Genomic DNA, 27,625 nt, shown 5'->3' with positions numbered 1-27,625 from the left:
ACTACTGTTCCTATGAAGATAACTCCTACAATTGGCGAAGTCACACAATCGCCTCTTGTGCTGGAAGTCCAACCAATGGCAGCACAGTCAGAGGTACATATTCCACAGTTCTATGGAGAAAATACATCCTCAGTCATGTCACTTTCAACGCCACCACTGGAGATCATAGTATTGCAGCCTGAATCCGAGACACCCACAGAGATTATACCAAAGGATGTAAGAGCTTCAATACCAGTATTGGAGCCCCAGCTGGTGGCTGGGATCCCAGTTGGAGTTATTTCTACTGAGGAAACCATCAGTAGGAGGAGGACATCTATTTCGTCCATAGTGCAGCCAACATACACCACAAGTGAAATGTTTACCTATCCTGCAGAGTGTGAAACTCCCACGCAGGTGGTTACAGCTGAAGCCTTTGCTGCCACCAGGAGAGAATCCATAACCATGCCACAATCATTACCAATGGCACATGTTGTGAACATGCCAGCTGAAAAAGATGTTCCTGTTGATGGTTATGCTGCTCAGGTCCCATACAGGAGAGGATCTATTCATTCAACTGAACAAATACCACATATATTTACTTATTCATCGGAATATGATCACCCTCTGGAGATAATAACCTCTGAGGCATATACCAGGAGAACCTCAGTGCCCACTGCACAGGCCATTCCACAGGGTGTACCTGTGGCTCCAGTCACTATCACAAAAATTCAGCAAGAATCTATTGAGAGCCAAGAGATTCGAGGACCAGAAAAGATGGTCTCCAGTATGAGTCACATGTATTCTTCTTCAATTTCCACCTCAGGCCAGCCTCCAGAAAGCCTGCCTAGCCTGGTCACTCAGGTGGTCACCACTGAGGTCCAGAGGACCACTGTTTCTGTTGTTCATGAAAGACTTCCACACATCCCTCAACCTAGTGTAGCAATCACTATACAACCAGATGTAGCTAAAGTCCAACCTTTGCCGAAACAGAATGGGAAGATTATCTACCCTGGTGATGTTATCGATTTACGTACCATGAAGCTTGACATCAAGATGACTGAGCAAGGCATGGACCTTACACCACCGGAGTCATGTCGGCAGTCTTTTTCAAGTGACTCTAGTGTGCGCCAAATCACAGCAGTGCAGCCTGAGATAGTAGATCTTAGGGCAGAGATCACCCCTGCAACAACACTGTCTGTGGTCACCGACAGCATCACAATAGTCACATGCACAGCCACCATTGCCTCATACAACAACACGCCAGCAGAGAAACCACTCGATTTGCAGGGCCCTGTTACGTCATTGCCTCTGCCTCTCACCACATACAAACCATTCGAACCGCTAGCTCAGATTGTCTACAGACCTGTGGATTCCCAGCCTGTGGTCAGTGCTGTAGCACACACAGCTCAAGACATACCCATTAATCTTTCATTTGGAGCTCTGGTCTCCTCGGGTGGCAAACAGCCAATGGCTTCCCCTGCAGCTATTAGCAATGGAAGTCCTATCATTTCGCTTGAGGCCACGGGGGCAATGGATCTTTCAAACTACAGACCAGTGAGAGCTATGGTAGCTTTGTCTGACACAAGCCCAGGAGTAGTGACTACAGTTGTAGAAGATGATGGAACTCCAGTTGACCTTACAGCTGGTAGAAGGAGTGTGTGCTGTGATGTCATTTATAAGCTGCCATTTACAGGAAGCTGCAGAACACAGCCTGCGGTTACAATCCAGCCTGACAACCGTTTTGGCTATCGAGATGACCACTACCAATATGATAATGCTGGACTGAATGGAATCAAAGGCATGAATGGTATAAAAGCTTCTATGTCTGAGACCAACCTGACAGAAGCAGGACTGTTTTCCTATGATCCCAAGAATGACTATGACTATCTCCGTGGATCTTCAGATGGCGCCATAGACCTCACTGCTGCCAAACTTTCTGCTGGTGAGTATTGGGGTATTTATGCTTGTTTGCAGAGGTTTTATTACCATGCTCTGTGTTTTCTCTATAGGCATGCATTTGTTGTGTTAATTTACATTAAACCTTCATTTACTCAGTGCCTTTACTCTTCAACTTATATTGTTACAGTTCAATTATTTGCTTACTGAAGGCACCTGCGTTTAACTTCCCCTTAAGTTAATTAAGTCATGATTTGCTTAACTGTTTATAAGTTGCTTTTGGCTAATATGCATGTTTTCATGAAATATTAACACCTGTTTGCATGTTTTTCTTTTGTCTTCATACAGATGCATGTCTGTGCCTGCATGTGCTTCCTCAATATTTTGGTTTTGCGTCTTGCTAGCCGAAATGACTGGAATTACACTTGTGAAATGAGTCGCTTTCCATCCAAATTGCATGGCCTTCAATTGATATACAGTTGAGTGTTTGTTTCTAAAATAATAATATATTTGATTAAGTAAAGTCTATGTCTTTGGACTTCTTATGGCAGGTAAAGCTCTAGACTACACTAGCAAATCTGCTGGAGTCTACCCTGGGATGACTACTGCACCATACTCCCAGGTCCCTGCAGCTGGTTTTGGTGTAAATGGGGTTCTAAGAACGTCAGATGGAATAGTTTACTCCTCTGTTGCTGCCCCAGTCCCATCCACATATGCAATTACAACTCAACCAGGCTCTGTCTTTAGTACTACCTTAACACCTACGTCAACAGGCCAGAACCAGTCATTGCCACATCCATATGGCTTCATTCCCAGTACAGACCCTGGACAGATAATTCCCTATGACACAGGGCTACCTAAGGAGCTTCTACCCACAGCTTTGGCTGACATCATAACAGGCTATCCGGATATGTACTCAGACACCACCCTGGAAGCAATTGCTGCCTCCCTGGATGCTTTAGCCTCTTCCCCAATATTCCCTGGCTTAGACAACACAAAAATGGCCCAGTATCAGATGGAGAGGGAGTTCCTAGAGCTAGAGAAGCTTAAGCAGATTTGTCTCGCCGAGGAGCTGGAGTGGGAGAGGCAGGAGATCCAACGTTATCGTGAACAGGAGCAGCTCATGGTCCAAAGGGAGCTCGAGGAACTTCAGGCTCTGAAACAACAACTTCTCATGCAGCAAGAGGAAGAGCACCATGCCCATATGGTGGCTCAACAGGAGACCTATGCCCAGCAGAAAGAGCAGTTGCAGCAAATACAACATCTCCAACTGCAACTCCAGCGCCAGCTTGATGAGCACTATAGTACTGGTACCACAGGAAACCTCCTGGATGCTAAATATGCAGGGGTAGGGGACAGTGGCCAATACTGGCCTGTAAAAGATGAGTCTACAACTCCATCTATTGGGACGCAGTTAGAGGAAAGTCAGGACCAGCTTAATCTAGTAAAGAGCCTTCGAGCTGACCAGGACGCAGGGAAAAAAATTATTGATAGTGGAGTGCAGACAGATGATGAAGACTCAGCAGAGAAGCAACATGTAGGAAGGAGAAAGAAGAATAAAAGAAATGTTGATAGTTCAGCTCAGACTGATGATGAAGACCAAGATGAATGGGATGCTCCCACAAAAGCCCGACGACGCTCTCGAAAACATAGTAGTGATGGGAAACATGGCTCCAAAGTCACTAGCATTGCTATCCAAACAGTGGCTGAAATATCTGTTCAGACTGACCACTCTGGAACTATCAAACGACCCCATGTCCAGATGGACACTAAGGTGGAAATCATCAAGCATATCTCAGCTCCAGAGAAATCTCAGAGAGGTGGCAGTCTGAGCTGTCAGACAGACTCAGATAGAAGGCTCCCACCCATGGAGGTGGGGTACAGCACACACCTAACAGCAGATGTCCCATCTAAGACTAAAATCTTCTACACCTCAGTTTCCCCCATGTCCCCAGAAAGGTCACTTGGAGGGCAGAGAATGCTGACTGCTGACCCAACCAGATTTTCCTCTGGTCCTCGAATATTAAAGGCTGGTCAGAAGTCTCTGTCTGAGCCTAAATCCCTAAGTCCTACCACAGATGACAGGATGGGTGGATACTATGGAGACAGCTATTCTGTAAGTCAACAATCAAATAACAACTCTCTTATTGTTATTGATAATAATTACTATGATTGTTTCATAATGATGAAAAAGCTTTAGATACAAAATAATAGTGAAGTATGTCGAAGTAATTGTAGTAAAATTGTGTTTTTAAACATTCTAGAATGATTGACAGATGTATCATTTGTTTTATGTTATAGAGCCGCAGCTCTCCCTCTGGTACAGGTAAGAAGGTAAAGCGGACGCTACCAGACCCCCCTCCCGAGGACGACTCTCTGACAGGACGTCCAGGCTACAGCACCAACTCTGCTCGTCGTCGTCTTGCCCGAAGTACAACAATGGCACGGGCAAAGATCCTGCAGGACATTGACAAGGAGCTTGATCTGGTAGAGAGAGAATCTTCGAAACTTCGCAAGAAACAAGCTGAGCTTGATGAAGAGGAAAAGGAAATTGATGCCAAACTTCGGTAAGGTGCCACACATTTAACATCACCGCAATTCAGGATATAGGCTTGCACCTTTTTCCAGACCCTGTGACATTACGTCATTAACAAATAATGTTAGCAATACATATATGTAATATATCGTAAATTGATTAAAACTGATATTGCGTTTGTCCCTCTCATGCAATCATTATTCCTAATTAATCTGCATGATTCCCCTCTTACCTTAATAGCTTATGGGCTAAAAGGCTGCCTTGACATCACTCAGTGAGACCTCTCAACACTCACACATGTCACACTCATACAAAAGGTACTGATGTGTGAGAACCCGGAAAATGTTTTGACTCTTTGGTTGGAATGTCAAATGAATCCTTAATGCTAACATTTTAAACAATATGTACCATTTTGTTATCACCGTAGGTACCTGGAGATGGGTATCAACCGGCGTAAAGAGGCCTTGCTGAAGGAGAGAGAGAAGAGAGAGAGGGCCTATCTTCAGGGGGTGGCAGAGGAAAGAGACTACATGTCAGACAGTGAGGTTAGCAACATCAGAGAGACCAGGGGCGATGGCCTGGAGAGACCACGGACAGCTCCCCAGTCAGAGTTTGACCAATTCATCCCCCCCCAGACAGAAGCTGATTCCCAGTACAACACACTAACTAGTCCCTACTCTCACTATGCCCAGTATGCTCCCCAGACCCAAACCACCAGCCAGTACACCCAACAGAATATATATCAGCAGCAGTCCCTTTACCACCAACAGGTGTCTCCTTACCCAACCCTATCTCTCTCCCATGCCCAGGCTCAGTCTGGCAGTTACCAACATGCTCTGCTCCTGCAACAGGGAAAGCAGCGACAAACCACCCTGTCTGATTTAGAGCCTAAGATCACCACCAACTATGAAGTGATACACAACCAGCCTCTGCTCATTGTGCCATCCTCCACAGAAAGTGGTTATGGAGTTGCTCACCTCGGGGGCAAGTATGGAAGCTTGGACTTGAGGATAGGGCTAGGGGAGAGGAGCATGGCCTCTAGTCCCATGTCTAGCATTTCTGCTGATTCCTTCTATGCTGATATTGACCACCACAATTCCAGGAACTATGTGCTGATTGAGGACATAGGGGAGCTCACCAAGGCCTCAACTGGGCTGAGTAACACCGGCTTGGGTTCTGGATTCAACATGCCTGATAAAGAGTTGTCCAAGGCAGACAGACTACTCAGGGCCGCAGAAGTGAGGCGCACAGCAGAGGTAAACATTATCCTAATTTACTTTACCTTCTCATATTCTCTTGTGTATAGCTACATTCATAGTTTGGTTTTAAGGGGGGAGTCACCAAACATACACCATTTTGAAATGTGAGATCTTTGTTATACTGTTTTTTATTCCTATGATGCAATTTGTATAGCCTGTTCAGAATGTAGGAAAACAGATGGCAGCAAAATAAGCTTTAGCTGTTGGACTGATACTATAGTGTGTTTTCCAAACAGATGTCGATTTCTATGAAAAGTTTCCATCTGTTCCTAAACATTTAGTACAGACATACATTTTGGAGAGACTAACAGAATAAGACTGTGCAACAAACCTCAAACAATTACAAATCTGTAGACCTAATGGATCATTCTGGGCACATCTGTATGTGTCATCAATCACAAATTATCTAGGTATATGTAACATACAATGCTGTTATTGTGTGAGTTTAATTCACATTACTATTGAGAAAACACTTAATGTGTGGAACATTCTTTTCCCCTGTAGGTGGCAGATTTTTTAGGCTCATCTCGACTGCAGGGCTATGGTAAAGGAGAAGATGAGACTATGGAGGAGCCTTATGAGCTGAAGCTACTGAAGCAGCAGATCAAGCAGGAGTTCAGGCGAGGAACTGATGGACTAGAACACTTAACAGGCTTAGGACTGCCCCAGTATCTCCCCAGTGATGGCAGTTTCCGCCACTTCCCCAAAGGTGAGAAATACAGCATTGGCAGGCTCACCCTTGAAAAACAGGCCGCAAAGCAACTCCCAGCAGCTGTGCTTTACCAGAAGCAGATGAAGAACAAAAAAGCCCAAATAGATCCTAAGGCCATCACAAAATTTTCCCCAATTCAGGAGATTAGGGACCTGGAGCCTGACTATGGCAGCTACATGGGATCTGGGGCCTCCTCTGTGACCAATCTGGCTGCTACAGCTAGGTTGCTTCAGGATGAGATTACATTTGGGCTAAGAAAGAACTTGTCTGAGCAGCAAAAATATTTGGGCTCCTCCCTGGGAGCCAACTTAGCTGGTTCTCTTAATTTTGGGCAGTCCCTTGGACTTGGATCAAGTATCAGGGCCACTGTCCAGGATGATGGCACCTACCCAAGTGGCACCCGTTCTCGTCCGTCGTCACGCCCTTCCTCCCGTCCCTCTTCTGTCTATGGTTTGGATCTATCTATCAAACGGGACCTATCGAGCTCCTCACTGAGACTTAAAACAGAAGGAGAGGTCTTGGATGCAGCATTTGCCCCTGGGGTGGCCAGAGCAAAGCCCACCAGCCTACCTATCAGCCAGAGTAGGGGACGTATCCCTATTGTGGCTCAGAACTCTGAGGAGGAGAGCCCCCTGAGCCCAGTGGGGCAGCCTATGGGTATGGCCAGAGCCTCAGCTGGACCTCTCCCTCCCATCTCTGCTGACTCCAGGGACCAATTTGGGTCCAGCCATTCCCTTCCAGAGGTACAGCAACACATGAGGGAGGAATCTAGGACGCGAGGCTATGATCGAGACATCGCATTCATCATGGATGACTTGCAAGGTGCCATGTCTGACAGCGAAGGTAAATGGAGACTGTTGCAGCAACTTGACTGTGTGGACCTGCTTGTCATGCATGCTAATTCTGAGTGGTCTTATTGAGTTTGTGCAATAACTATTTATTTTCTTAATCATCAGTGCTCCAGATAATTGTTGTTTGCTACTGTTTCCCTTTGTCACGGTGTATGCATGCTGTTTCCTTTCTTTTTATATCTTTGTCACCGATACATACTACTCTTGCCTTGAGTTTATGTATGTCACTAATCAGTTATATCCATGTTTGTCCTGTGATTTCATTAGCATGCTTTGGATTTTTATTTTACAATGGCGTTACTTCTTTACAGTTAAATGATCATCCTTAGTCCTAAAATGCAGGGGTAAAATAACTGGGACAGCTGCCTTATTAGTGAGAGCACAACATTTTTTATTATTATACGAAGCACTACATAGTTGACAGTCGCCCTGAAATGAGTATCTGCAGTGGGCACATTCAGTGAATGCATTGCAGATATAATGCAGTTACTGAGAATTCACTCCGGCATAAAAACGACAAACATGCAGGGTAATTCATAAACTTCCTAATAGGGGCTAAACAATTTTTTTTAAAGAGGGATATCACAAAAATGTATTGATTTTTTATTTTAAAATGAAAAAATTGAAATTGAAATACAATATTTTTAAAAAGGTATTAACAAAATAAATTTTAATTTACTACTTAGTATACTATTTAGTATTTAGTATAAAAAATGAAAACCGAAACAAATCAGTTTTTTCTGAGGCCGGATGTTGTCAAAAGGCAAAAGCGCTGAGGATGGTGCCAAAGAAAACGACCTGTGACACATGGATCCATACACAATATGGAGCCTGTAATAGGCCATGGAGAGAAAAAATATATATTTATTGAGGTCACAATTTACTAATTTGTGCGCACAAGATTTTTCAGAATACATGGTCGCAAATAATCTTTGGATCTTTAAATCCTGCACAATATAAGTGTATTTTGTGTACTTTTTGTGTAATTATTCATCTGCACATCAACAGGTGTGAAATATTGTGAAACCCTTAAAAATACCTCAGAACCTTTTTTAATGAGACAATATTATGTCTGGAGCTCCACATTTTGTATAATAGAGGCTGCGTTGAACAACATGGAAAGTGTTTGGGTTCAAAACTGAAGTTTAAAAAGTCCCAGACAATAAGTTTATAAGAAGTGTCATACGTTTGGGCTGCTTTTGATAGTCTTATACTTGCTTGCAGACATTTGGTAGAATTATTTTCAACATGTGAATATCAAAATTTGTATCTATACTGGCTCTATACAGACTCTCTTTACAGCAGTCTGAAAGACAGCAGGTGTCTGTTCCATCTGCAGAATTTTAGTCACCACTTTCACTTGTGGTAACTATTATAGCGGGGGAGCCCGATCACAGGCAGGTGTGCCCTGCCATGTGCATCAGGAGCAAGTCAAACACTCTTTTGATCATTTCATATACAGGCTCACTTAGCGCACCTGTGGTGCACTTGGGGACAACATGGGATCAGAAAGAAGGCGTTATTTATGGATTGTTGATATTTACATGTGGTAAATAAATACTTCTCTCTGCTACATACATGCTGAATAAAGGTAATAATATAACATTGATTTACATTTGTATGTAACATGACAGGGGTTTTTTAGGGATTCTCTCTGCCAACCCTCCTCCACCAATCTGGAGAGCAAAATATGTCTTTGTGAAAAGTAGGTCATCGCCCCAGGGGGGAAAACAAGAATATTTACTTTTCTTAGACACCCTTTTAGCTATTTTGGAAAACAAAAAGCAGCAGTAGGTTCCGTGTCTAGATGTACTCAAGTGTTCTGCAGGTGCAGTTCAGGCATGTGTGTAGTTACTTCTCTTCAACACCTGGCAAGTCAGTGACAGACACTACCTATTTAAGAGTAAGCCTATTTCTAGGAGTCTTTGTTAACCCAGACTGCAACACCATGACTTTTTTCTAAAGGACTACTATGCAGTCATGTGTACGATAACAAATTACATGAAATACCATATTATCATGTCTTATTTGTCTTGTATGTAACTGTATGTCTTTGTTTCTATATGGCTTTCATTTTCTGTATCTGAGTTTGCATCCTTGCATGTTGTGCATTTTAATAAAATGAATGTTTACTGCTTGTTGGCTGTTGCTGTGGATGTCTCATTGCAATGTGAGATGACAATGTGATTGACAGCAAATATTGTATATGTATATACACACACATACATATATACACATCTCCGTCTTCGTAAGTGTGGGATTGGTAGTGTTCCATTAGGTTAGGCACATCAATTTCTGTAGATTTCTTCAATATATCACTTGAAAAGCTATTCTTCTTAAGTTATTCTTAAAATTGAATTAGATCCAGTGCGTTATGCATTCGGAAGAAACAGTATACTTTACTTTAAAAATACAGTATGAAAGGCCAATAATATTTGCAAAACACTTGCCTGATTAGGACTAAGTTTAATTAGGTCTAATGCCATTCATATTGATTATCAGATAGGAATGACAAAGCCTAATAGCAACAGATTTCACAATTTTAGCTTTATTTTTGGACCATTTGCGAAGGATCGTTATGGTTACATTCTTGATTTAAAAAAGGTGATATTTGTCCTGACCCCACGTCCATCTGCCTTGATTACAGCACTAAGTGAGTCCATGCTGGCTTTGAACAGAGATGATGCCAGAATCTTTCATGAAAGTATCAGACACGGTAGAGTATTTACAGTACTAGTTAAAAACCCTTACTTTATTGCTACTGCCTTGATGGATTACTTTTTTCCCCTCTCCCCTAAAATGAATATGTTTTATTCATAATGCTACTGCTTAAATTTGTAAACTGTCTGACAAGTTGGTCATGTCAGAATTGCAGTAATTTCAAGCATGCGTCTAACATTGACTACTGATTTCAGTGCATGTGTTGAAGTATACTCAATACAAATTTCTTCCTAACATAGTTCCTGTAGTCTGCTAGAATACTGAACATGTGTTGAATAACTTTGTACCCCAGCTGGAGGCCCAAACTGGAATATAGAAGGTGAGACAGCATCACAATTCCATGTAGTTATGTAGAGACTGTATTCCTCCGCCGTACATCATGGTCCTGAATGATCCACTTCTCTGGTTGATTTTGTAATCACTCCAAACTCATTCCGGAATGACCCACATCCCAGTAGTATACAATACATGTCATTTAGTGGATCTCTAGTAGTCGACAAGTCAGATCCATTCTGGAATGAACCCCATCCTAGTGACACTAGATATTGTTTTAACAAGTCATATTCTAATGACTGCACACCTCAGTGCTTCTGTAAGCCCATGAGACCCATTTCCAGTACTCATGTTCATGCACTATTGCAACAAAAAGAAAAACTTGTGTATTGTGTGCTCATGTAAGTGTTACCACAAAAATATGATTTATTGCTATTGTGAAGGCATTGCCAATTTGTTGATGGAATTCTGAAGGTCGATGTTGCCACAGAAAATTGTAATACAGATAGAAAACTTATAAGTGATGTTTGCTATAATCCAAGCCATAGCTAATAGGCAACATTTACCTTCAGTGTATATAGTCGTCAGGCCATTTTTCTTCATCATTGTCGGTGTACATCTTTGGTGGAATTAGATCACTGATAATACAAAGAGACATTTGGTAGACCTGTACACATTCTAACAATAGTGGCAATCTATTGCATTGAACTCCAAAGTGATGACTCACATTTCTAATATAGAATATTCTCTGCCTACCTGCCCTTGTTACCATGACTTCAGATGCCTTTGAGCATTGTAATTATGGTGCCAAATGTACCACAAGACATACAATGTCTTCTGGAACTGACCTTTTTCTTTAAAGTCGTCAGATGTCTTTTTGCTGAACTTTCGTTTCACACCATACGGAAAATACACTTATCAATACATTATCATAGTACAATATCACTCCACAGGTATATTGGTTTTGATGCCATTAGTTACAGTAAGTACTTAGATACTGTGTAGATATTTCCCCCTTTCAACCCTCAATTTATTTTATTTCGAAAAAAAAATGTGCAATGGGACAACTCCAACCCACAGTGTTTTGTCTAAAAGTATTAAGTGTAATACATAATTTCAAAGGGCTTCTTTCAACAACAATGTTTCATATACAGCAGCTATGAACATGTGGAGAAAAAAACGAGCCTTCACACTGAAAAGGGGAGCACTGCATGGTATCCAACGCATGCAAATCTTTAAAAAATGCTCTTGAAATGTATTCATCCTTCATTCGGTGCTCAAAATGATAGTTTAATCTCACAGTTAGCATGGATAGGATCGACCAGACGTTGTACTTTGTAGCTTTCACCTATCCAGTCAGGACAGATCAGAGCTCTTGGGATGCATACTAATGTTTCCAAAGCTTGATTGGAAAATTAATCTCTGCCCAAACAGTCATTACCATGTTCAAAGCAGAGATTTATCAAGCTTTTGGGGATACAGTGTGTGAGTTTTTTTGTGTGGACGTGGCTGTTAACCGCTAGCTCTCCCTGTCCAGCCTACCACCTGAGGAGAGAGGACACCGATTGGTTTGATAAGCCACGAGAAGGGCATCCGCAGTGTGGGAACATGTCAGACAGGAGGCAGGTGAGATCCAAGCTAACGATATTCAACTTCACACTATGGTTGAAAAACAGTATACCCGACACGTTCATCTACTTTCTTCATGCTGCCAATTTTTTAAATCTCTCTCAGATGAACCTGGTGCCTTACGCCTTCCCTCACACTCGTACCAAGCTGAAGAGAGACCCAAAAGACACCAGTGTGTCAGGTACAAGACAAACGCAGAACACGCTGCAAACAATGATTTTCTATACCACCATTGAGCTAATTAGTAATGTGCATGTTAATTTCCCCCCTCAGGGAATGGACTTGGGATCCGTGTGGTAGGTGGGAAGGAGATTCCCGGGAGCCGAGGAGAGATTGGAGCCTACGTTGCCAAAGTTAACCCTGGTGGTGTGGCAGAACAAACAGGAAAAGTTGTGGAGGGTAAGAGGGCAGTGAGAATGGGAGGTGCTATAAATCAGTCTCTTATTTTGATGCATTTTAAATGTTATTATTTCATCGGGAAATACAACATTCACCCTTTTGAATGGGACAAAATGTTTGGAACCGTAATAAGCTCCACATTTAAGCCACACAAATCAACATTATAATGTGCTGTTCAAATCGAAGTATAGGAGGTGCATTCATCTGACTTGGCTGTATATAGTAAGAAATATAATTTTTGAGGCCTGAGAGATTAGTGGTGTAAAAGCAAATCTTTAAACTGTTATTTTTAGGGCAGTACATAAGCCTTCAGTAAACTCCCTGCCTGAATTCCAGATGGAGAAGTGAGAGGCTGCTGTAGCCCTCTCTGCGTCGTGGTCTGTCATGTCTCATTCGCCGACACATCACGTCAACACACTGAAAAAGCCTGTCAACTCACACTCACACACACACACACACACACACACACACACACACACACACACACACACACACACACACACACACACACACACACACACACACACACACACACAAACACACACAGCAGTGGGCTGTGTTAGTCATTAGGCTATATTTAGCATCATTATGGAAACACAAATACACAAAGGCAGGACTATACAAACACACACACAGACACACACCATTATAAGCTTTATGAGTGTTCAGAAATCCCTACTCATCAATTTGTACACTAAATAATGTTTTAATGACCACCCCTCTACTGTTTATTGCTTGGACGGAGACGAGCCTGAGTACAAATGTTAATTCCACCAGTTTGAAGATATTAAGACATCATTGGTTCTAGTTTTTCTCTTGAAGGAGAACTCCACCACAGGGCCTCAGATGATAGAGGAGAGGGGGGTGAAGGACAGATCAGCTAATGTATTTCTTCTTGGTCTGATGCATTTCATTACAGTTTTTGGTTTGGATATAATTAGACTGGGTTCCCTTTTAATGGCATTATAGTTGTGATAAAGAAAATAGGAATAGTGGTCAGGCTGTTTCCTTTCTAGCGTATTCTGAAATTGTAAGATAGCAGTGGAACATGCCTTCAGGTGCATGGAGAAATAAAGCGGGGATGGACACGGTGAATTACACAGAGAGAGCACAGGGAATAATCTAAATTAGCACTGGTTCATGCAGAAGGATATGGAGATATTAACTCAAGCCTTTGTTGTCACAGCAGCTGTTGAGTTGCTTCGTAAGCAGAAGTCGACCAGACATCACTTGTGTAAGTGAGGCCATCGTACAGATCTGGCGTTGGGTTGGAACGTTTGCAGTGATTTTTGCATCTCATTAATATACGCAATTTAATATTGCTATTTGAGATGCATTGTTTTGTCTCACTTCTTTCAAATCTGACATGCTATTGTTTATTCGGGTTAAAAACAAATTTGTTTTCAAACTCTATTTTCCTGTTGCTGTGCTATGTGTGCATAATGCTATAATGATGTCAACACAAAATTGAAAATTGAAATGATGATATCACTGACTGTACTACAAAATGAGGCATTGCTCCTACTGTGTGAACATCTGGGCTGCACTATCCCGACTGAATCATGTTTCGTATGCGGAGGAGGGGTGACATTCATTTGCTGACGGATCATAACATATTGTGTGCGTAATTGATAACACCCTCTTGTCTCTGAATCTGCCTGCTTGCCTTTTATCACACCACAGGAATGCAGGTGTTGGAGTGGAACGGAATCCCTCTGACGGGAAAGACTTACGAAGAAGTGCAGTGCATCATGGGCCAGCCATGTGCAGAGGCGGAGCTCTGTGTGCGACTGTGAGTTACATCTGTTATCATTTACGTCCTCCATCCCACTGAAACTCCGACATGTTTAGTCGCAATGTGGTACCTCTGCACCCGTGTACACCTTCTCTCCTCCCTCCTCTCCCTTCTATTCATTCCACGCCCCAGCCATCTGACAAATATCACTCTATGACTTATTAATGCTAAGATACACTGGTTGATATGCCATTATAAATTTCCTGTATGGATCCAAACAGCGACCTTAATATGCTGTCAGACCCTGAGCACCCACAAGCCCTGGAGCACCATGTCCAGCTTAAGGCTGGTATGTACAAGGATTCGTTGATACGTCTGCATGCATGCATGTATCTGTGTACCTATTTCACGTAAATACGAGGGGTATAACGATAGGCATCTGTGTCACCAGGTGGGCAGCGGTCCCCTGGCGTGGATCCTAATCAGCTGGCTGCCGAGCTGCAGAAGGTGTCCCAGCAGCTGACTCCGGGTATGGTCGGAACGGGGCTCGGGCCTGGGGGTCTGGGGGTCCTCTCTGCACTGGAGCGCTCTGCCATCCTCCACTCGGGTACCGGATCAGCCGCCTCCAGTGGCGTGCCAAGTCCGGGCCAGCCCGCGTCCCCCGCGATCAGCAAGAAGCAGCGACACAAGGTTATGGATTTGACTTAGCGGCGTGTTTTCTGCTGCCTCATCTCAGACACAGTTTACAATGTGATGAAAAGAAGGAATATAGACCTAAGCAAATCTATTCTGAGTGAATAACATTAATGACAGTGATCCGTTCAGAGGCACCGTCTGTGAAACTCACCATTAGTATTACATCATGCATACTAGCACTGAAGAGGAGGTTGCATGTGAAGGTCAAATGGTTTTTCTGTGTTCATCAAAGAGTGGCAGGTTCATTACAAAGAATCATGTGATACATTGCATGACCCTGAGTGTAGGGGCTCTTTACACATGAAGAATGTAGCATATTATGCAAAAGTGCTTCATTATAAGTGAATGTTTGAAAAGCTTCATTCTTGAAAGGCATGTCAAGCTGAAAAAAAGATGCATTATGTAATAAAATATAGTGATGAATACCTGGGATAGAATATGAAACAAACCGTAGATATGGATTTGGAAATCATCTATGCTGAAAAAGACATGTTTTATTAATGTCTAAGTCGCTCAAATACCTTGATTAACCTTCTCAAACGTCACTGGAGGACTTTTCCAGTCGGTTAGTTACACAGCTGAAATAGTCAAATCTCTTTACTCGGCATCTTATACAAGAACAACCCATTCACCCGTAAGTTGACAATATATATTTCAAGAGTGAAGTCAGCGCACCATTTACTGCAACCCAATTCAAGTGTAATGGCTGATGTCTGGTTGTGTGTGTGCTCTCCCCCACTTTCTTTTGCAGCCAATAGAAGTGATGAGGACGCCGCATCCCATCACTGGAGAAATTCAGGTATTAAGATGATCAACCACACTGACTGCAGAAATGTTTACAGCTGTAGTTTTTCTCACACACCCTTTCCACTCCACCTCATCCCCCCCCCCCCCCCTCAGCTCCAGATCAACTACGACAGGAACCTGGGAAACCTGATCGTCCACGTCCTGCAGGCTAGAAACCTGGCCCCGAGGGACAACGACGGCTACTCCGACCCCTTTGTCAAGGTCTACCTCTTACCTGGGAGAGGGTGAGCGCCGAGCGCCGCGTTTGAGTGTCCACGAATGTCTGGTCTGCGTCTGCCTTTCGGTTTCTGTGTGTGTCTCGTTTTCTCCCCCCCCCCCCCCCCCCCCCCTCTATTTCTTTCTGAATCTATATTTACTGTCCTGTACGGAATTTCACTAACGACCTGAGTTTGTATGAGAGTAATGAGACTGGACATGATGATATGAGGCAGTCATTTGTAGTGTCATTCGACTCAATTTGATTCAGTCACTGTGACTCAGTGGATGGTTGTTTTACACTTCATACAAAGCTGTAAGAAGGGATCCTTTGAGATCAGACTGCAACATTATTATATGTTCAATAGCCGCGGTTATAGACAAAAGGTGTTCAAACATACAAGTCAATTATTAGGCTTTATTGGCAGTGAATGTAACATGGACAATCTTGCCAAAGCGCCAAGAAATAATGAGATTAAGTGCTTTCCCAGGTTTTGCCGAATTGAGAATTTCAGTATTGTCCCTGAGTAGGCTCTTATGTCCCGGGCTTCTTCCTCTTGCCTGATCCACCATCTTCCCAAGAGCCTGTGAATAGCAAACGAAGGGATCGATACAGCTTTTATCTGCCGTGTAACAGTATCTGCTCTTAGATAACGACCCCGTTGGACATGATTATGAGATTAAGTCCTCTCTACTACCCCCTCCTTTAGGTTAGAAATAGAAAAAAGCTCTGTAGCAGAGCACTTTTGTTCCCCTTCTCTTCCATTCAAAGCATATTTTGAAATGTATTTGTCGGACGTTAGCGGCAGAGTGCGCCGCCGTGGCATAATCACATCAGTTCGGAAATAGCGAATTCACCCATGAGCCAGTTGTAATTCATTGTGAGGTTTTTTTGGGTCTTGCATCACATACATCGCTTGGGCACAGAAAGAGTGATACACCCTGCACCCAGACTATTGATTGCCTCAGCTCTCTATCCTTTACTGCCTTTTTGTTGAGCTCTCTGGGCTTCTCTGACTGTTTTTTTGTGTTTTTGCTTTTCTTGTTTGTGATATCTGCCCTCCTCTTCCTCTTCTGGACTCCCTCAGCCAAGTCATGGTTGTCCAGAATGCAAGGTAGTGTGGTGCTGATCTTTGCTTTTTTGTTTGGTGTTATGTTTTTCCTTTCTGTAAATTATGTCTCCGACGTGTTTTTCCATCCTTTCGTTGTGGCCTTTGTCGTTTCGTCCAATTGTCAGCTCTATATGTCACGGTGTTTGAGACCTGCCATCGCTTTTTTCTCTCCATGCCTCTCACTTTTAGCTCACCTCAGCTTCTACCTCTGAAGTACTTTGTGATTTTGTGAAAGCATCTCAGACAATTTTTTACATTTACTATAATTACATTTGAATTTCTTTCTGTTGTGTCCACAGCAGGAGATTGACTATATTTATAAGCATCTATTCAGTCCGCATTTATTGAGTGTTTGGTGAATGTTTGCCATGGGGGTCAGGCAAGGAGGAGGCGTTTTAATTTATTACTGACAAGCAATCATTCTGAATATCATGACTTATCAGCGCTGATAACAAGAGGAGGACCAAGTACGCCCAGAAGACCATGAACCCAGAATGGAACCAGACCGTCATCTACAAGAACATCCATTTGGAGCAGGTACAGAGCGTCATTAAGACCCACGCACACTAACGTTGCCTCCGTCTCGCTTGTGCAATTACTGTATATGTGACACTTAAGGTGAAGTGGAAGTCTGGTTAGGAGTCTGTCCTCATGCCGGGGCCAGGGCTGTTCTCTGTATCCCTGTGCAACCTCTCATCAACATTCCCCCGAGACTTAACAACCGGTTAACAACCATCACTTCTGCTCTCACGCAGTCTCAACACAGACAGCCTAACTGCACGTTGTTTTAACAACAAAGAAAAAAGAGTGGAACTATTAATCTTATGTGTTGATTTGTGGGTGTCTGTGTATGCTAGGAGCATGTGTTGTTTGTGGAAAGACACCACCCAGACTGTAATTACAACGGAGAGGGATGAGTGCCGATGCGCTAGCTTTAGCGGTCAGCTCCTCTGGGGGCTGCCTGCGTCTCGCTGCCGGCCGGAGCCCGCCGGCCTTAAAAATGCCGTTTGCGTCGCTCGCTTGCCCACTCGCTCCCAAAGATATAGTTCCCATCTCCTCCCACGTGTTTCCTGTGTGCGCACACACACACATTTCAGGACACAACATTTATCGGAACAAACCAAATCTAATGTAAGGCCTCGCTTCCTTGCTCATCACAGTAAATTACCCTCCCACTGTAGGCTGCCATTACTTTCACACTTCCTCCACCCACATGCAGGCAAATACAGACAAACATCCTAGGTGCACATTGCTCTCGCTCGCATGTACATATGAACACCCTGACAGCCCCCATGCTAATCCGAGCCCCTCTCCCCTCTCCCCTCTTCTTCACTGACTATCCAGTTAAAGAAGAAGACGCTGGAGGTGACTGTGTGGGACTATGACAGATCCTCCTCCAACGACTTCCTCGGAGAAGTGAGTGCTTTTGGAATCTGAATTAAAAGATCTCTGAACATGTCGGAAGCATTTAGCGTTTACTTCACACAAAACCTTTATACGTATTCCTCTCTGTATTCCCTTGTATCAGTGAGTCTTTTTGTTTTTTACATAGTGTTGGGCTTTGTTTTAGAACTGGATTATATTATACTCTCTCTCTCTCTCTCTCTCTCTCTCTCTCTCTCTCTCTCTCTCTCTCTCTCTCTCTCTCTCTCTCTCTCTCTCTCTCTCTCTCTCTCTCAATGTGACTGCATGTGTGTGTGTGTGTGTGTGTGTGTGTGTGTGTGTGTTATTGTCTCAGGTGTTGATCGACTTAGCGAACACATCCCAGCTAGACAACACTCCTCGCTGGCTGCCTCTGATGGAGCAGAGTGAGAGCATTGAGCACAGCAAAGCCCACCAGGCTTCTCAAGGCCCATCAGGATCTGGACCCGATCAGGGTTATGGTCAGGGACATAGCCTGGGCCATATGTCAGGCCCTGGGATGGGGCATGGTTTGGGACAGGGTCAAGGACCGAATGGGAGCCATGATTCACCTAAAAACTCTGTAATCAAGAGCAGAAGCCACGGAATCTTCCCTGATCCAGCCAAAGGTAAAATACTCCTCCATCAGTCATTGTTTTAAGCCTGGGAACTCTTCATTCACATCCTCAATTTCAATATGACATACTTGGCAGGCTGTTGGAGAGCAAACCTGTAATTCATAAACGGGTCACACAGTTGTCATAGAGATAGAGGCTGTTGCCATAGAAACACAAACGCTAATCAGTGCTTGACAGCTGTAATAACACATCATGGGCTTGTCAAGTTGACCGCTGTGGAAAAGGAAAGAAAAATGCCCTCCGTTTCTTCCTCCTCCAGACATGCAGATGTTGCCTTTGGAAAAATCACACAGCAGCCCCGGCAGCTCAAAGTCTTCCTCCGATGGCCAACTGCGCTCCCATGGCCCCTCCCGAAGCCAAAGCAAGAGCAGCGTCACTCAGGCTCACCTCGAGGATGCCGGGATAGCCATTGCTGCCGCCGAAGCCGCCGTGCAACAGTCCCGCCTGCAACCAAGTAAATCCCGCCCCTACCCATGATACACTTCCTGTGACATGCTTCCTTTTTCCTGCGCATGCAAGCTTTTTGTCTCTGAGCACAAAGGGATTTGTTTTGATCAGTAATCTTAATTTCTGACTCATCCGAGTTACATTTATCTTACTAATATTGTAACAAATTAAAATCCAAATCAAATAAAGAAGACAAATAACTGAGCTCTTGCTCTTAAAAGGTTATTTTATTCAGTCTTTAAATCTAACATTAAATATTGATAAACCGGACACATTCAGCACTAAATATCCCACAGTATTTGACATTTCAGAAACAGTTTTGCTGCCTGTTTTTGTAAGTAGGACCTAAAGGTGCCATATTAATATTGTTATAAATATTGTCATCTTATTATTACTAAGTTATTTACACTGCACAAGAGTAAACAATAACTTAACTAAAGTTAAAAATATAATATAATATCTCCAAAATAAGAGCTCCTATTTCTACATGAATTGTGCATGTGCCCATCCCGAGCATATGGTTTCTATAGAACCCTAGTGTGAAGATCTCTAACCCCAGTATAGAAACCAAACTGGGATGGCAACCCCTTTACGCCTTGTACCACGTTAACACAGTTTAAAACATATCCATTCATGTTCATGCATAATCTTTAGTACGATGACGTCAAAAGGAACAACCTCGTCATCCCTTTCTGAGATAAATCAGTATCAGAACTATTCCAGCATGCAGTTGCAGCTTCCCTGGCTACTGTTCCCTGGCCACTGAGGATAATGTGATGCTGCAGTCTGTCTGTGTGTGTGTGTGCATGCGGGTGCCATATGAATGAACCCTTAGATAATTCGCAAAGCACGCACACACACACACACACACTCTCCCCCAACCCCCCTCCCCTAAACCCCCCCTCCCCCGTACCCAATCCTCTCCCAATCCTGCCGCCTAAAATCAAAGGCGACACAAATCTGAGACAGAAGCAGTCAAACCAAGAAACACAGGCACACCAAGTGGTTCAAAAGTCCACAGGAGGCTCACTCACCGGCCAATGAGAGCAAAGCGCTCAGCTAACGATGAGAGGAACAGAAGTGTCGAGGGAAGGTGAGGCAACGTAGGACAAATGCACTCCTAAATATTATTAATCCTAACCTATTAACCATAATGCAATAACACTAAAAACAAAAACAATAGACAACATTAATTCTAGCATATAACCAAATGTGTAAATAACAGAAGTAACAAAATAATTTAATGATTTTCATGTGTGTAAGTCTGTGATTGTCTGACAGTGTGCATGTGCGTGTCGTTTTTTTTGGTTCTTGATATAATTATGTTTCCATGACTATATACTTACTTCTAAGCTAATGCCTTTCTGCCACAGATTGTGTTTCAAGCATAATATAACTACTATTAGTCATTGTTTTAAAGCTAAGTATCAGTGGAGGATGAGATCATAAAGGCAAAGAATGTATCCACCCTTAGTCTAGACAGAAACACTTCACATATTCCCTGAACTAATCACGATCAGTCATACCGCAGGAGCGTAGACCAACAGCGTCCGGGAGCCAGGAGAAAATAATAAGGATCTATGAAAGAACATACAGATTTTCTCACGCGAAATCCATTTTGAATTAAACTTAGTGACCTTCATTTATTTCCAGTGAAGGAAACGGCTGTGATCTTTATGAGGTAAACAAGGTCATTTATACTGCTAAATGCAAGGAGAAGCTGTCATCTACGCTGATCTGTCTCAGCCCCTGATACGCTGTTGTGTGATGCCCAGTCAAAGTTATGTGTGACAGAAAGCATCACTGTCACTGAGTGGTAGCTGAGGGGGGTGGTGAAGTGTTTCTCTCAGACATGCATGCATATGTGGTAAAAGCTTAGTCAGTAAAGATGCTGCTATGTCCGTTCCTCTGCTCTTGCCATCCTCAGGACCAGGACACCGACTGGGTGATGTCTCAGGGTCAGTGGTGCTGTCTGCCCCAAGCCTTGTGGGAGACGCGTATGGAGGTCTGGATGGGGAAGAGGGGGCGGGCACCGGAGTGGACAGTGCCATTTTCCAAGTGCCACGGATGTAAGACCATTTGGGACTCATCCTCAGCACATTCAGTAATGCTTAAGGCTGACATTGGCATTCAATAGGTCTGATGATGCTTTTGTTTGTTTGTTTTTTCCCTCGCAGTGGTAAGGCTATTCCTAATGGCACCGACAAAAACCAACTGGGGACCCCAGAAAATGAAGGCAGGTCCCAAAAATGTCCCGTTTGCAGTTGTTACTCGGTTGCATGTCGCCACCTGCTGGGTAGTTTCTATCACAACGACTTTATATTTCATTTATTTATTTATTTATCCACCCAGGCAATCCTTCAGCCACATCTACGCTGTGTTTCCATAATGACTAATTGTGCAGTCCAATGCTCAGCTAAGTGCTTATTGTCAAGAAATTATTTACCGAGCCTTAATGACTGGATGCGTGGTTTTGTATGGCGGAAGAGAAGTGGATGTCACACTATCCCGCCCGCTGTCATAACTACGGCTAAGTTTCATGTAGCTCAGGTGTCATGGTGCCTCCCTCCCATCTCTAGTTACAGTTTGTAACAAAGGGCTCAAGCACATCAGATGAGGGTCAGGAGGTCATTCCCATGGCGACTCATTTCACACTTTTACCTCAGCCTGTCTGAGTAAAACCCTTACACTTCAATATCAATGGAGACACAAGACAGTGGATAAGACCAGTGTGAGGCTGCAAAGCATTTCACTGACCTGCTTTCATACTGTGAGCCCAGGTTCAGTGATGCATCTTCTTAAATAATTAAAATCAGCCTTTTTCAGTGCAATCGTAGGTTTGTGCCTGCCAAGTGCTGAGCACAGGGTTCAGCCAGGGCTATCCATACAAACAAATATGGGAACATCCACTTTTTTAATTCCCCAAACTACCCCCTAAATTCTCCTTTTCATTCTTAATTGCAGGCAGTAAAACACAAGTCATGGGGGAGATCAAGGTGGCTCTCAAGAAGGAGGTAAAGACGGAAGGGGACCAACTAGTCCTGGAGATCCTTCAGTGCAGAAACATTACTTACAAGTTCAAAAGCCCGGACCACCTACCAGGTCTGTAAGCATTGTGTGTTTTTGTGTGTTTTTAGAAACTTAAAAAAAAAAAAAATAGTATGCAGCTTCACTAATCCATTAATATGATTTATATAATTTGCCTTCAGACCTGTATGTGAAGTTGTACGTGGTAAATGTAGCCACTCAGAAGAGGATCATCAAGAAGAAGACCCGAGTTTGTCGACACGACAGAGAGCCCTCTTTCAATGAGACCTTCAGATTCCCCCTCAACTCAGCTGGACACTCCATACAGGTACAACAGGCCATCACATGAGACCGTTGCAGATTGAGAGATCTGGCTCTGTCCGATTTTATTTTTTGCATATCTAGTTGCATCTATAATCTAATTTGTGATGTATCCAACCAGTTGTTCCAGTTCAGATTGCATCCAGTGCCTCTAACATGATTCATTGCGTTAAATTAAAACTGGAGACTACATGAAGTCTTAAACTTCATGATGGAAAGCTTTATAAACTGGTCTGCTGCCTGGTGTAGCCTGGTGGGCTGCAGGATACGAGCATCTAAAAGTTAATGGTAATTTCTGTAAAAAGGTAAATGAAACACAGATTGCTGCAGTTAAATAAACACTGGTGAATCTTACAATCCATTGCTCACCAACTCCTTTTTCAGCCAATGTTGTGAAAAATGAAGTGGGATGCGTAAGAAAAATATGTTGCTCCCTGGTTTAAAGTTCAAACTACACACTTTTAATCAGCGCACTTTTCAAGATGGAATGAATGTGTTTCTCTCTCCGATCTATCTCCAGCTTTTCTTGGTGTCAAACGGAGGCAAGTTCATGAAGAAGACCCTGATAGGTGAAGCCTACATCTGGCTGGACAAGGTGGACATGAGGAAGAGAGTGGTCAGCTGGCACAAGTTGTTCGTCAGCTCCACTCAGACCAACCCCTGAGCGCCACATCGGAAAGATGGAGACACATTGACGAACAGGTGAAGCCCGAATGTAGACTTTCAGAAATTCGATTTCGACATAAAAGATGAATAAGAGAGAGAAAAAAATCTTAAGAAGAGGAAGTAAAAAAAGATCCATTTAATTAACATCCTCTGTTCGTAAGTTATGAGAAGGAGGGAATGACGTGCTAATACCATAACAACTATCAGTCCAACACTGCCAGCACACGTGTCCACCTCTTCCCACATCGAGTCTGTGCTGGCTGTGGACTTTGCTTGTAGGATGCAAACATGCAAATACCACAGCAGGCACTGGAACGCACTCAGCTGCAATATGGCTTTGAGAGCGGAGGTGACGTTCTCACCATAGTTCCAATGATCCACGATCCACATGCAACTTTGTTGTTTTGGTGCAGCGCAACCGAGCTAACAAAACTATCAAAGGGAGAGATGGTTTAAGTTTTTTTATTTTTACTTTCATCATCAACTGAATTAAAAAAAAGTTATTTTTTTTCTTCATATGAGAGTCAATGTTGGAATGCCCAAATAATGTCTGTGATGTGTGTGGACATCAGTGGTCTTGAAATGTGTAATGATGAAGATATGCATAGTGTTTTTTGTATATTGGTTTCATGTCAGAAGAGTAAAAGAGACGGGTGACTTTTGCTATGGGGGTGAAGATTACATGTACAGCGCTACAGACTGTAGATATGACACATGCAGAGCATTAACCGAGAATCACATTGTACAGTGTTATGTTTATAGAATATACACAGATAACAGATGCAGAGTATATCTAAATACAATATATACGGTATAAGAGTTGTTCTCTTTTCACTAGATCATATATATATATAATCAAATATAGACATATGATCTCTGTTTGAGGCTGTGGGTGACGCACTGACAATCCAGTAGGCTGCTTAAGTCTATGGTGTAGGCAGTCTTAATAGCCGCTATGTGAATGTGGACCTATGGGAGCTCAAGGATGTTCATGGAAAACTGCTCCTTCAGTCCTCCGATCACTGATGCACCATTAGATATTCAACAGGGCTGCGACAGATTACACGTTTTTAAAGGTCAAGGTTCAACAACCAGTGACATATTGCTATTTCACTGGCACGCAACTGTGTAAGGCAGGTTAGAGTTACAATAACATGAACAGCCTTTTGTGTTTCCGACTGCAAAATACTTAAATAAGTTGAAAAGCCAACTACAGAGGATGACAAACACGTTCATCACATCTGTGTCATGAACACCATTTTACTTTAAGGCTGTTTAAGTTGCTCAGAGTATGCTGATATATGTTTTCCTGTGCAGTCAATCGTGTAATTACACTGTTGGAATAGACGTGTAATTCATACACGTTGTGTCAAAACCATACGTGGTGTCCGCAACTGTCGTCACCTCATTATGACAGCTCTGATTAGTATAGCCCCCTGGTCTGAGTTTAACCTAAAAATGATATCAAAATGAAGAAAAAAAAAAATGTTCTTACCAGTCAAATGTCAAGGTTCCTCTGTGTGTCTGGCTGTGCTGTACAACCCACTATGCTGTTTTATGTCAGTGACTCCTGCGAAACCAGCCTCGTTCACTGCCTGTGACCAAAACACTCACTCAGGCCCACTGGGGTTCAGTCATATTTACGTCTCAGTACTAATGTGGAGCAGTTTAGCCATGTATTCATCTTGTAATGTTTTGCCGCCATATCTTCAGAATGAAATAAACAAACAAACAAAAAAAAAACACTATAAAGTGACCCTCAGAACTACTGGTGGTATATGTAGGCATATCACAGGGCTGATGCAATTTTTTAAAGAATAAAATAAAGCAGAGGAAACAACGAACACACTTAGAGGAAGATGTCACTTCAATGTTATAGCAAAGAATAACAAAAAGAGGATATATAAGGAAGGGACCGTGGTCGAACTTTCAGATAATTATTTTGCTGTGCCAATCTTGATTTTTTTTTTATTTTTTATTCCAGACACATTGGTTCTTAATTCTATGCAACATAGATGTGTTTGAATGCATTTGTTTTTTTTGGAATTAAATATTATATCTGTGAACATATGGTCTAAAAAAAATACGTCTTATAGAAAACAACTTTAATTTGTACATCATTGAAAGAAAATATTAAATATATTGATTTTTTAACTAATTTTAATATAAATTGATGTTAACAGCCGTTGACATCTACATGGAGCCTGTGCACTTTATTAGTACATTGTTTATTTCCTTGTCTCATTGTAACTGTCATGACCTGCAAGATTATGTGTTTTGTGTTCCTGTGCTGAAATGAAATGAATCACAGCGTATGTGATGGCAGAAAATATTGTGGTGTGCATTTTGTATCTATGTGGCAAAAAAAACAAAACATTGCAGACACGTTGGGGTTCCTGAACACAATGCACAATCTGGGAAGAAATCCAAAAAACACTTACTACATCACGCTCATAGTCTACTTACCCGTCCGTGTACAAAGTACAGTAAATACGACATATTTCCTTAACGCTCAGTCATGACTGTTTAACCCCTCGTGTTTCCTTAGACTTCCCTCAAGCGAATTACTGTTCGTTCTGATCAGATGTTGCCTGTAATTGTGAAACCATCCATTTGTTGTCGTCCTGGAGGGTGTGAATGTGACCTTTGACATGTGTACATAAAGTGTTTATTTTCTACAAAGATTGAATGTTTATATTGTCCAAAGTTAGAGCATGTGTGTGTCGGAAAAAGAAAAAAAATCACAAAAGACTTATTGTACAGCAATGCGTGTCTCTAGTTGTGTAAGGGGAGTTGACTGTCTAATCAAAAACATGTGCTGTCAACGAATGACTATCTGTGCAACCACGTCCCGTAAATGACTGAAACAACTCAAAGGGAACAAAAAACAACACAAAAAAAAACCTATTCAACTTCAATAGTTGTCTGAGACTTTATGTTTTGGATGTTGCATGTTTTGTTGATGGTTTGTCTGTATATTTTACCTACAGATTATGTTTAAAAAGAGACAGAATATGTATAGATTTATCTGTATGCTGACTGTAAAGAAACATGCTTGTAAAATTGTCTTGTTTTTCACTTAGTGTAAAAACAAAGAATCTAATGTTATGGTTTTGTGGTTGTACACAGGATGTGTTGAGATATTATGCAAATTGTGCTGTAAAAAAATCAGCTGTTTCCCCTGAGTCTAAAGAATAAATATTAAGAAGAGCTATATTACACATGCAGAGTTGTGCTTGCTTTTGTTTTGGAATCATGAAACCACATTTTGAATCCTTACAGTTTTGTAAGATGGTGCCAAAGTGATGCATATACTATTGGAACAATTTCCATCATCTGGGAGAGGATTGAGATTCTCCCAAATCCATTAAAGTGCATTTTTGTTGACATCGGTGTGCCTATTTACACCATTGCTTTGCTGTAAAATTCCCTTTAAATCTGAAGCAAGTGATCACAGAGTGTGAATTGATAACAACAAATTAAATTAATGTTATAAGTGTTGTATAATTGCTGCTTCCCCTTTTAAGGCAAATTCCATTAAGCATGCTGCCAAGCTGCTTAATAAACAGTTTGATGAGAAAAAGTCCACTGGAAGGGTCAAGCAGCTGTCTTCAAAAATGCTAGGCACAGAAATTGCACAAAAACAAGGTAAGGATGGGGCTGTACTGCAATTTCGGCCCATAATACAATTGTATGAGTCAGTCAACATGTGGTTTGACCAGGCTTTTTGTGTTTCTGTATAATTATCTAAACATCAAAAGTGGTCCATGACAAAGATAAATGTCCTGTTACCCAATGTCCATGAAAGCAACATAGAAAGGTCAACCTTCTGGATCAAGTTAATGGAAGAGTTCTGTGTGCAACTCTAAAAAACAGGGAACAAAAAACTGACTGTTAAAGGTCCTTGAATTCAGGAAATCTTACTGTAACCCAGGTTGTTTCTTGTCAGTCAAATTTACAAACATCCCCTAAAAGCCTCACATGCAGAGACTATCTGTCGATAGTTGACATTTACAGATGCCCCTAAACGCATCACAGTGCCAAGCTCAGGCACGCGCCAGTGAGACAGCAACACACAGAAGCAGGATAGTGGGCTAGCTGCCTACAGGTGCTTGTGAAAAAAGTTAGCTAAAACCCGAGACTGTTAGAATTAACAAGAATTAACAAACAAGCTGTCAGTTACCAGAGAGAAAGAGAGAGAGAGAGTGAGTGAGATAACTAGTGACTACTGAGTGAAATCTAGTGAACTCCGGAGGGCGTTTTTCCACAGGTAATTTATTATCCTGGTGAGTTTGCCACACAAGGTTAGCTACTTGTGTGTGATG

General features: G+C 42.4%; 1 protein-coding gene across 1 annotated transcript; it reads left to right on the top strand.

Moving 5' to 3' along the window:
• The first annotated feature begins 234 nt into the window (after positions 1-234).
• pclob (piccolo presynaptic cytomatrix protein b) lies at positions 235-26,521 on the top strand. The gene is made up of 25 exons (XM_084018523.1): positions 235-1,921; positions 2,427-3,991; positions 4,177-4,442; positions 4,839-5,667; positions 6,175-7,225; positions 9,881-9,949; positions 10,247-10,273; positions 11,765-11,853; positions 11,962-12,037; positions 12,130-12,255; positions 13,939-14,047; positions 14,272-14,339; positions 14,442-14,680; positions 15,438-15,485; positions 15,587-15,717; positions 16,777-16,803; positions 17,244-17,337; positions 18,145-18,216; positions 18,539-18,830; positions 19,099-19,293; positions 21,214-21,355; positions 21,464-21,526; positions 22,255-22,388; positions 22,496-22,641; positions 23,155-26,521. Exons 1-25 carry the CDS (start codon positions 355-357, stop codon positions 23,296-23,298), a joined length of 7,569 nt encoding a protein of 2,522 aa, XP_083874649.1. The 5' UTR covers positions 235-354; the 3' UTR covers positions 23,299-26,521.
• Positions 26,522-27,625: the final 1,104 nt, after the last annotated feature.

This window comes from Eutrigla gurnardus (assembly GCF_963514095.1).
Source record: "Eutrigla gurnardus genome assembly, chromosome: 9".
Lineage (NCBI taxonomy): Eukaryota > Metazoa > Chordata > Actinopteri > Perciformes > Triglidae > Eutrigla > Eutrigla gurnardus.
The sequence above is the reverse complement of the archived record's forward strand: the minus strand, read 5'-3'. Positions and strand labels throughout refer to the sequence as shown.

Coding starts and splice junctions, on each gene's coding strand:
- pclob (XM_084018523.1), top strand. CDS start 355: ATGTTTACCTATCCTGCAGAGTGTGAAACTCCCACGCAGGTGGTTACA. Junction 17,338..18,144: donor AGAACATCCATTTGGAGCAG/GTACAGAGCGTC, acceptor CTGACTATCCAG/TTAAAGAAGAAGACGCTGGA. Junction 18,831..19,098: donor CTTCCCTGATCCAGCCAAAG/GTAAAATACTCC, acceptor TTCCTCCTCCAG/ACATGCAGATGTTGCCTTTG.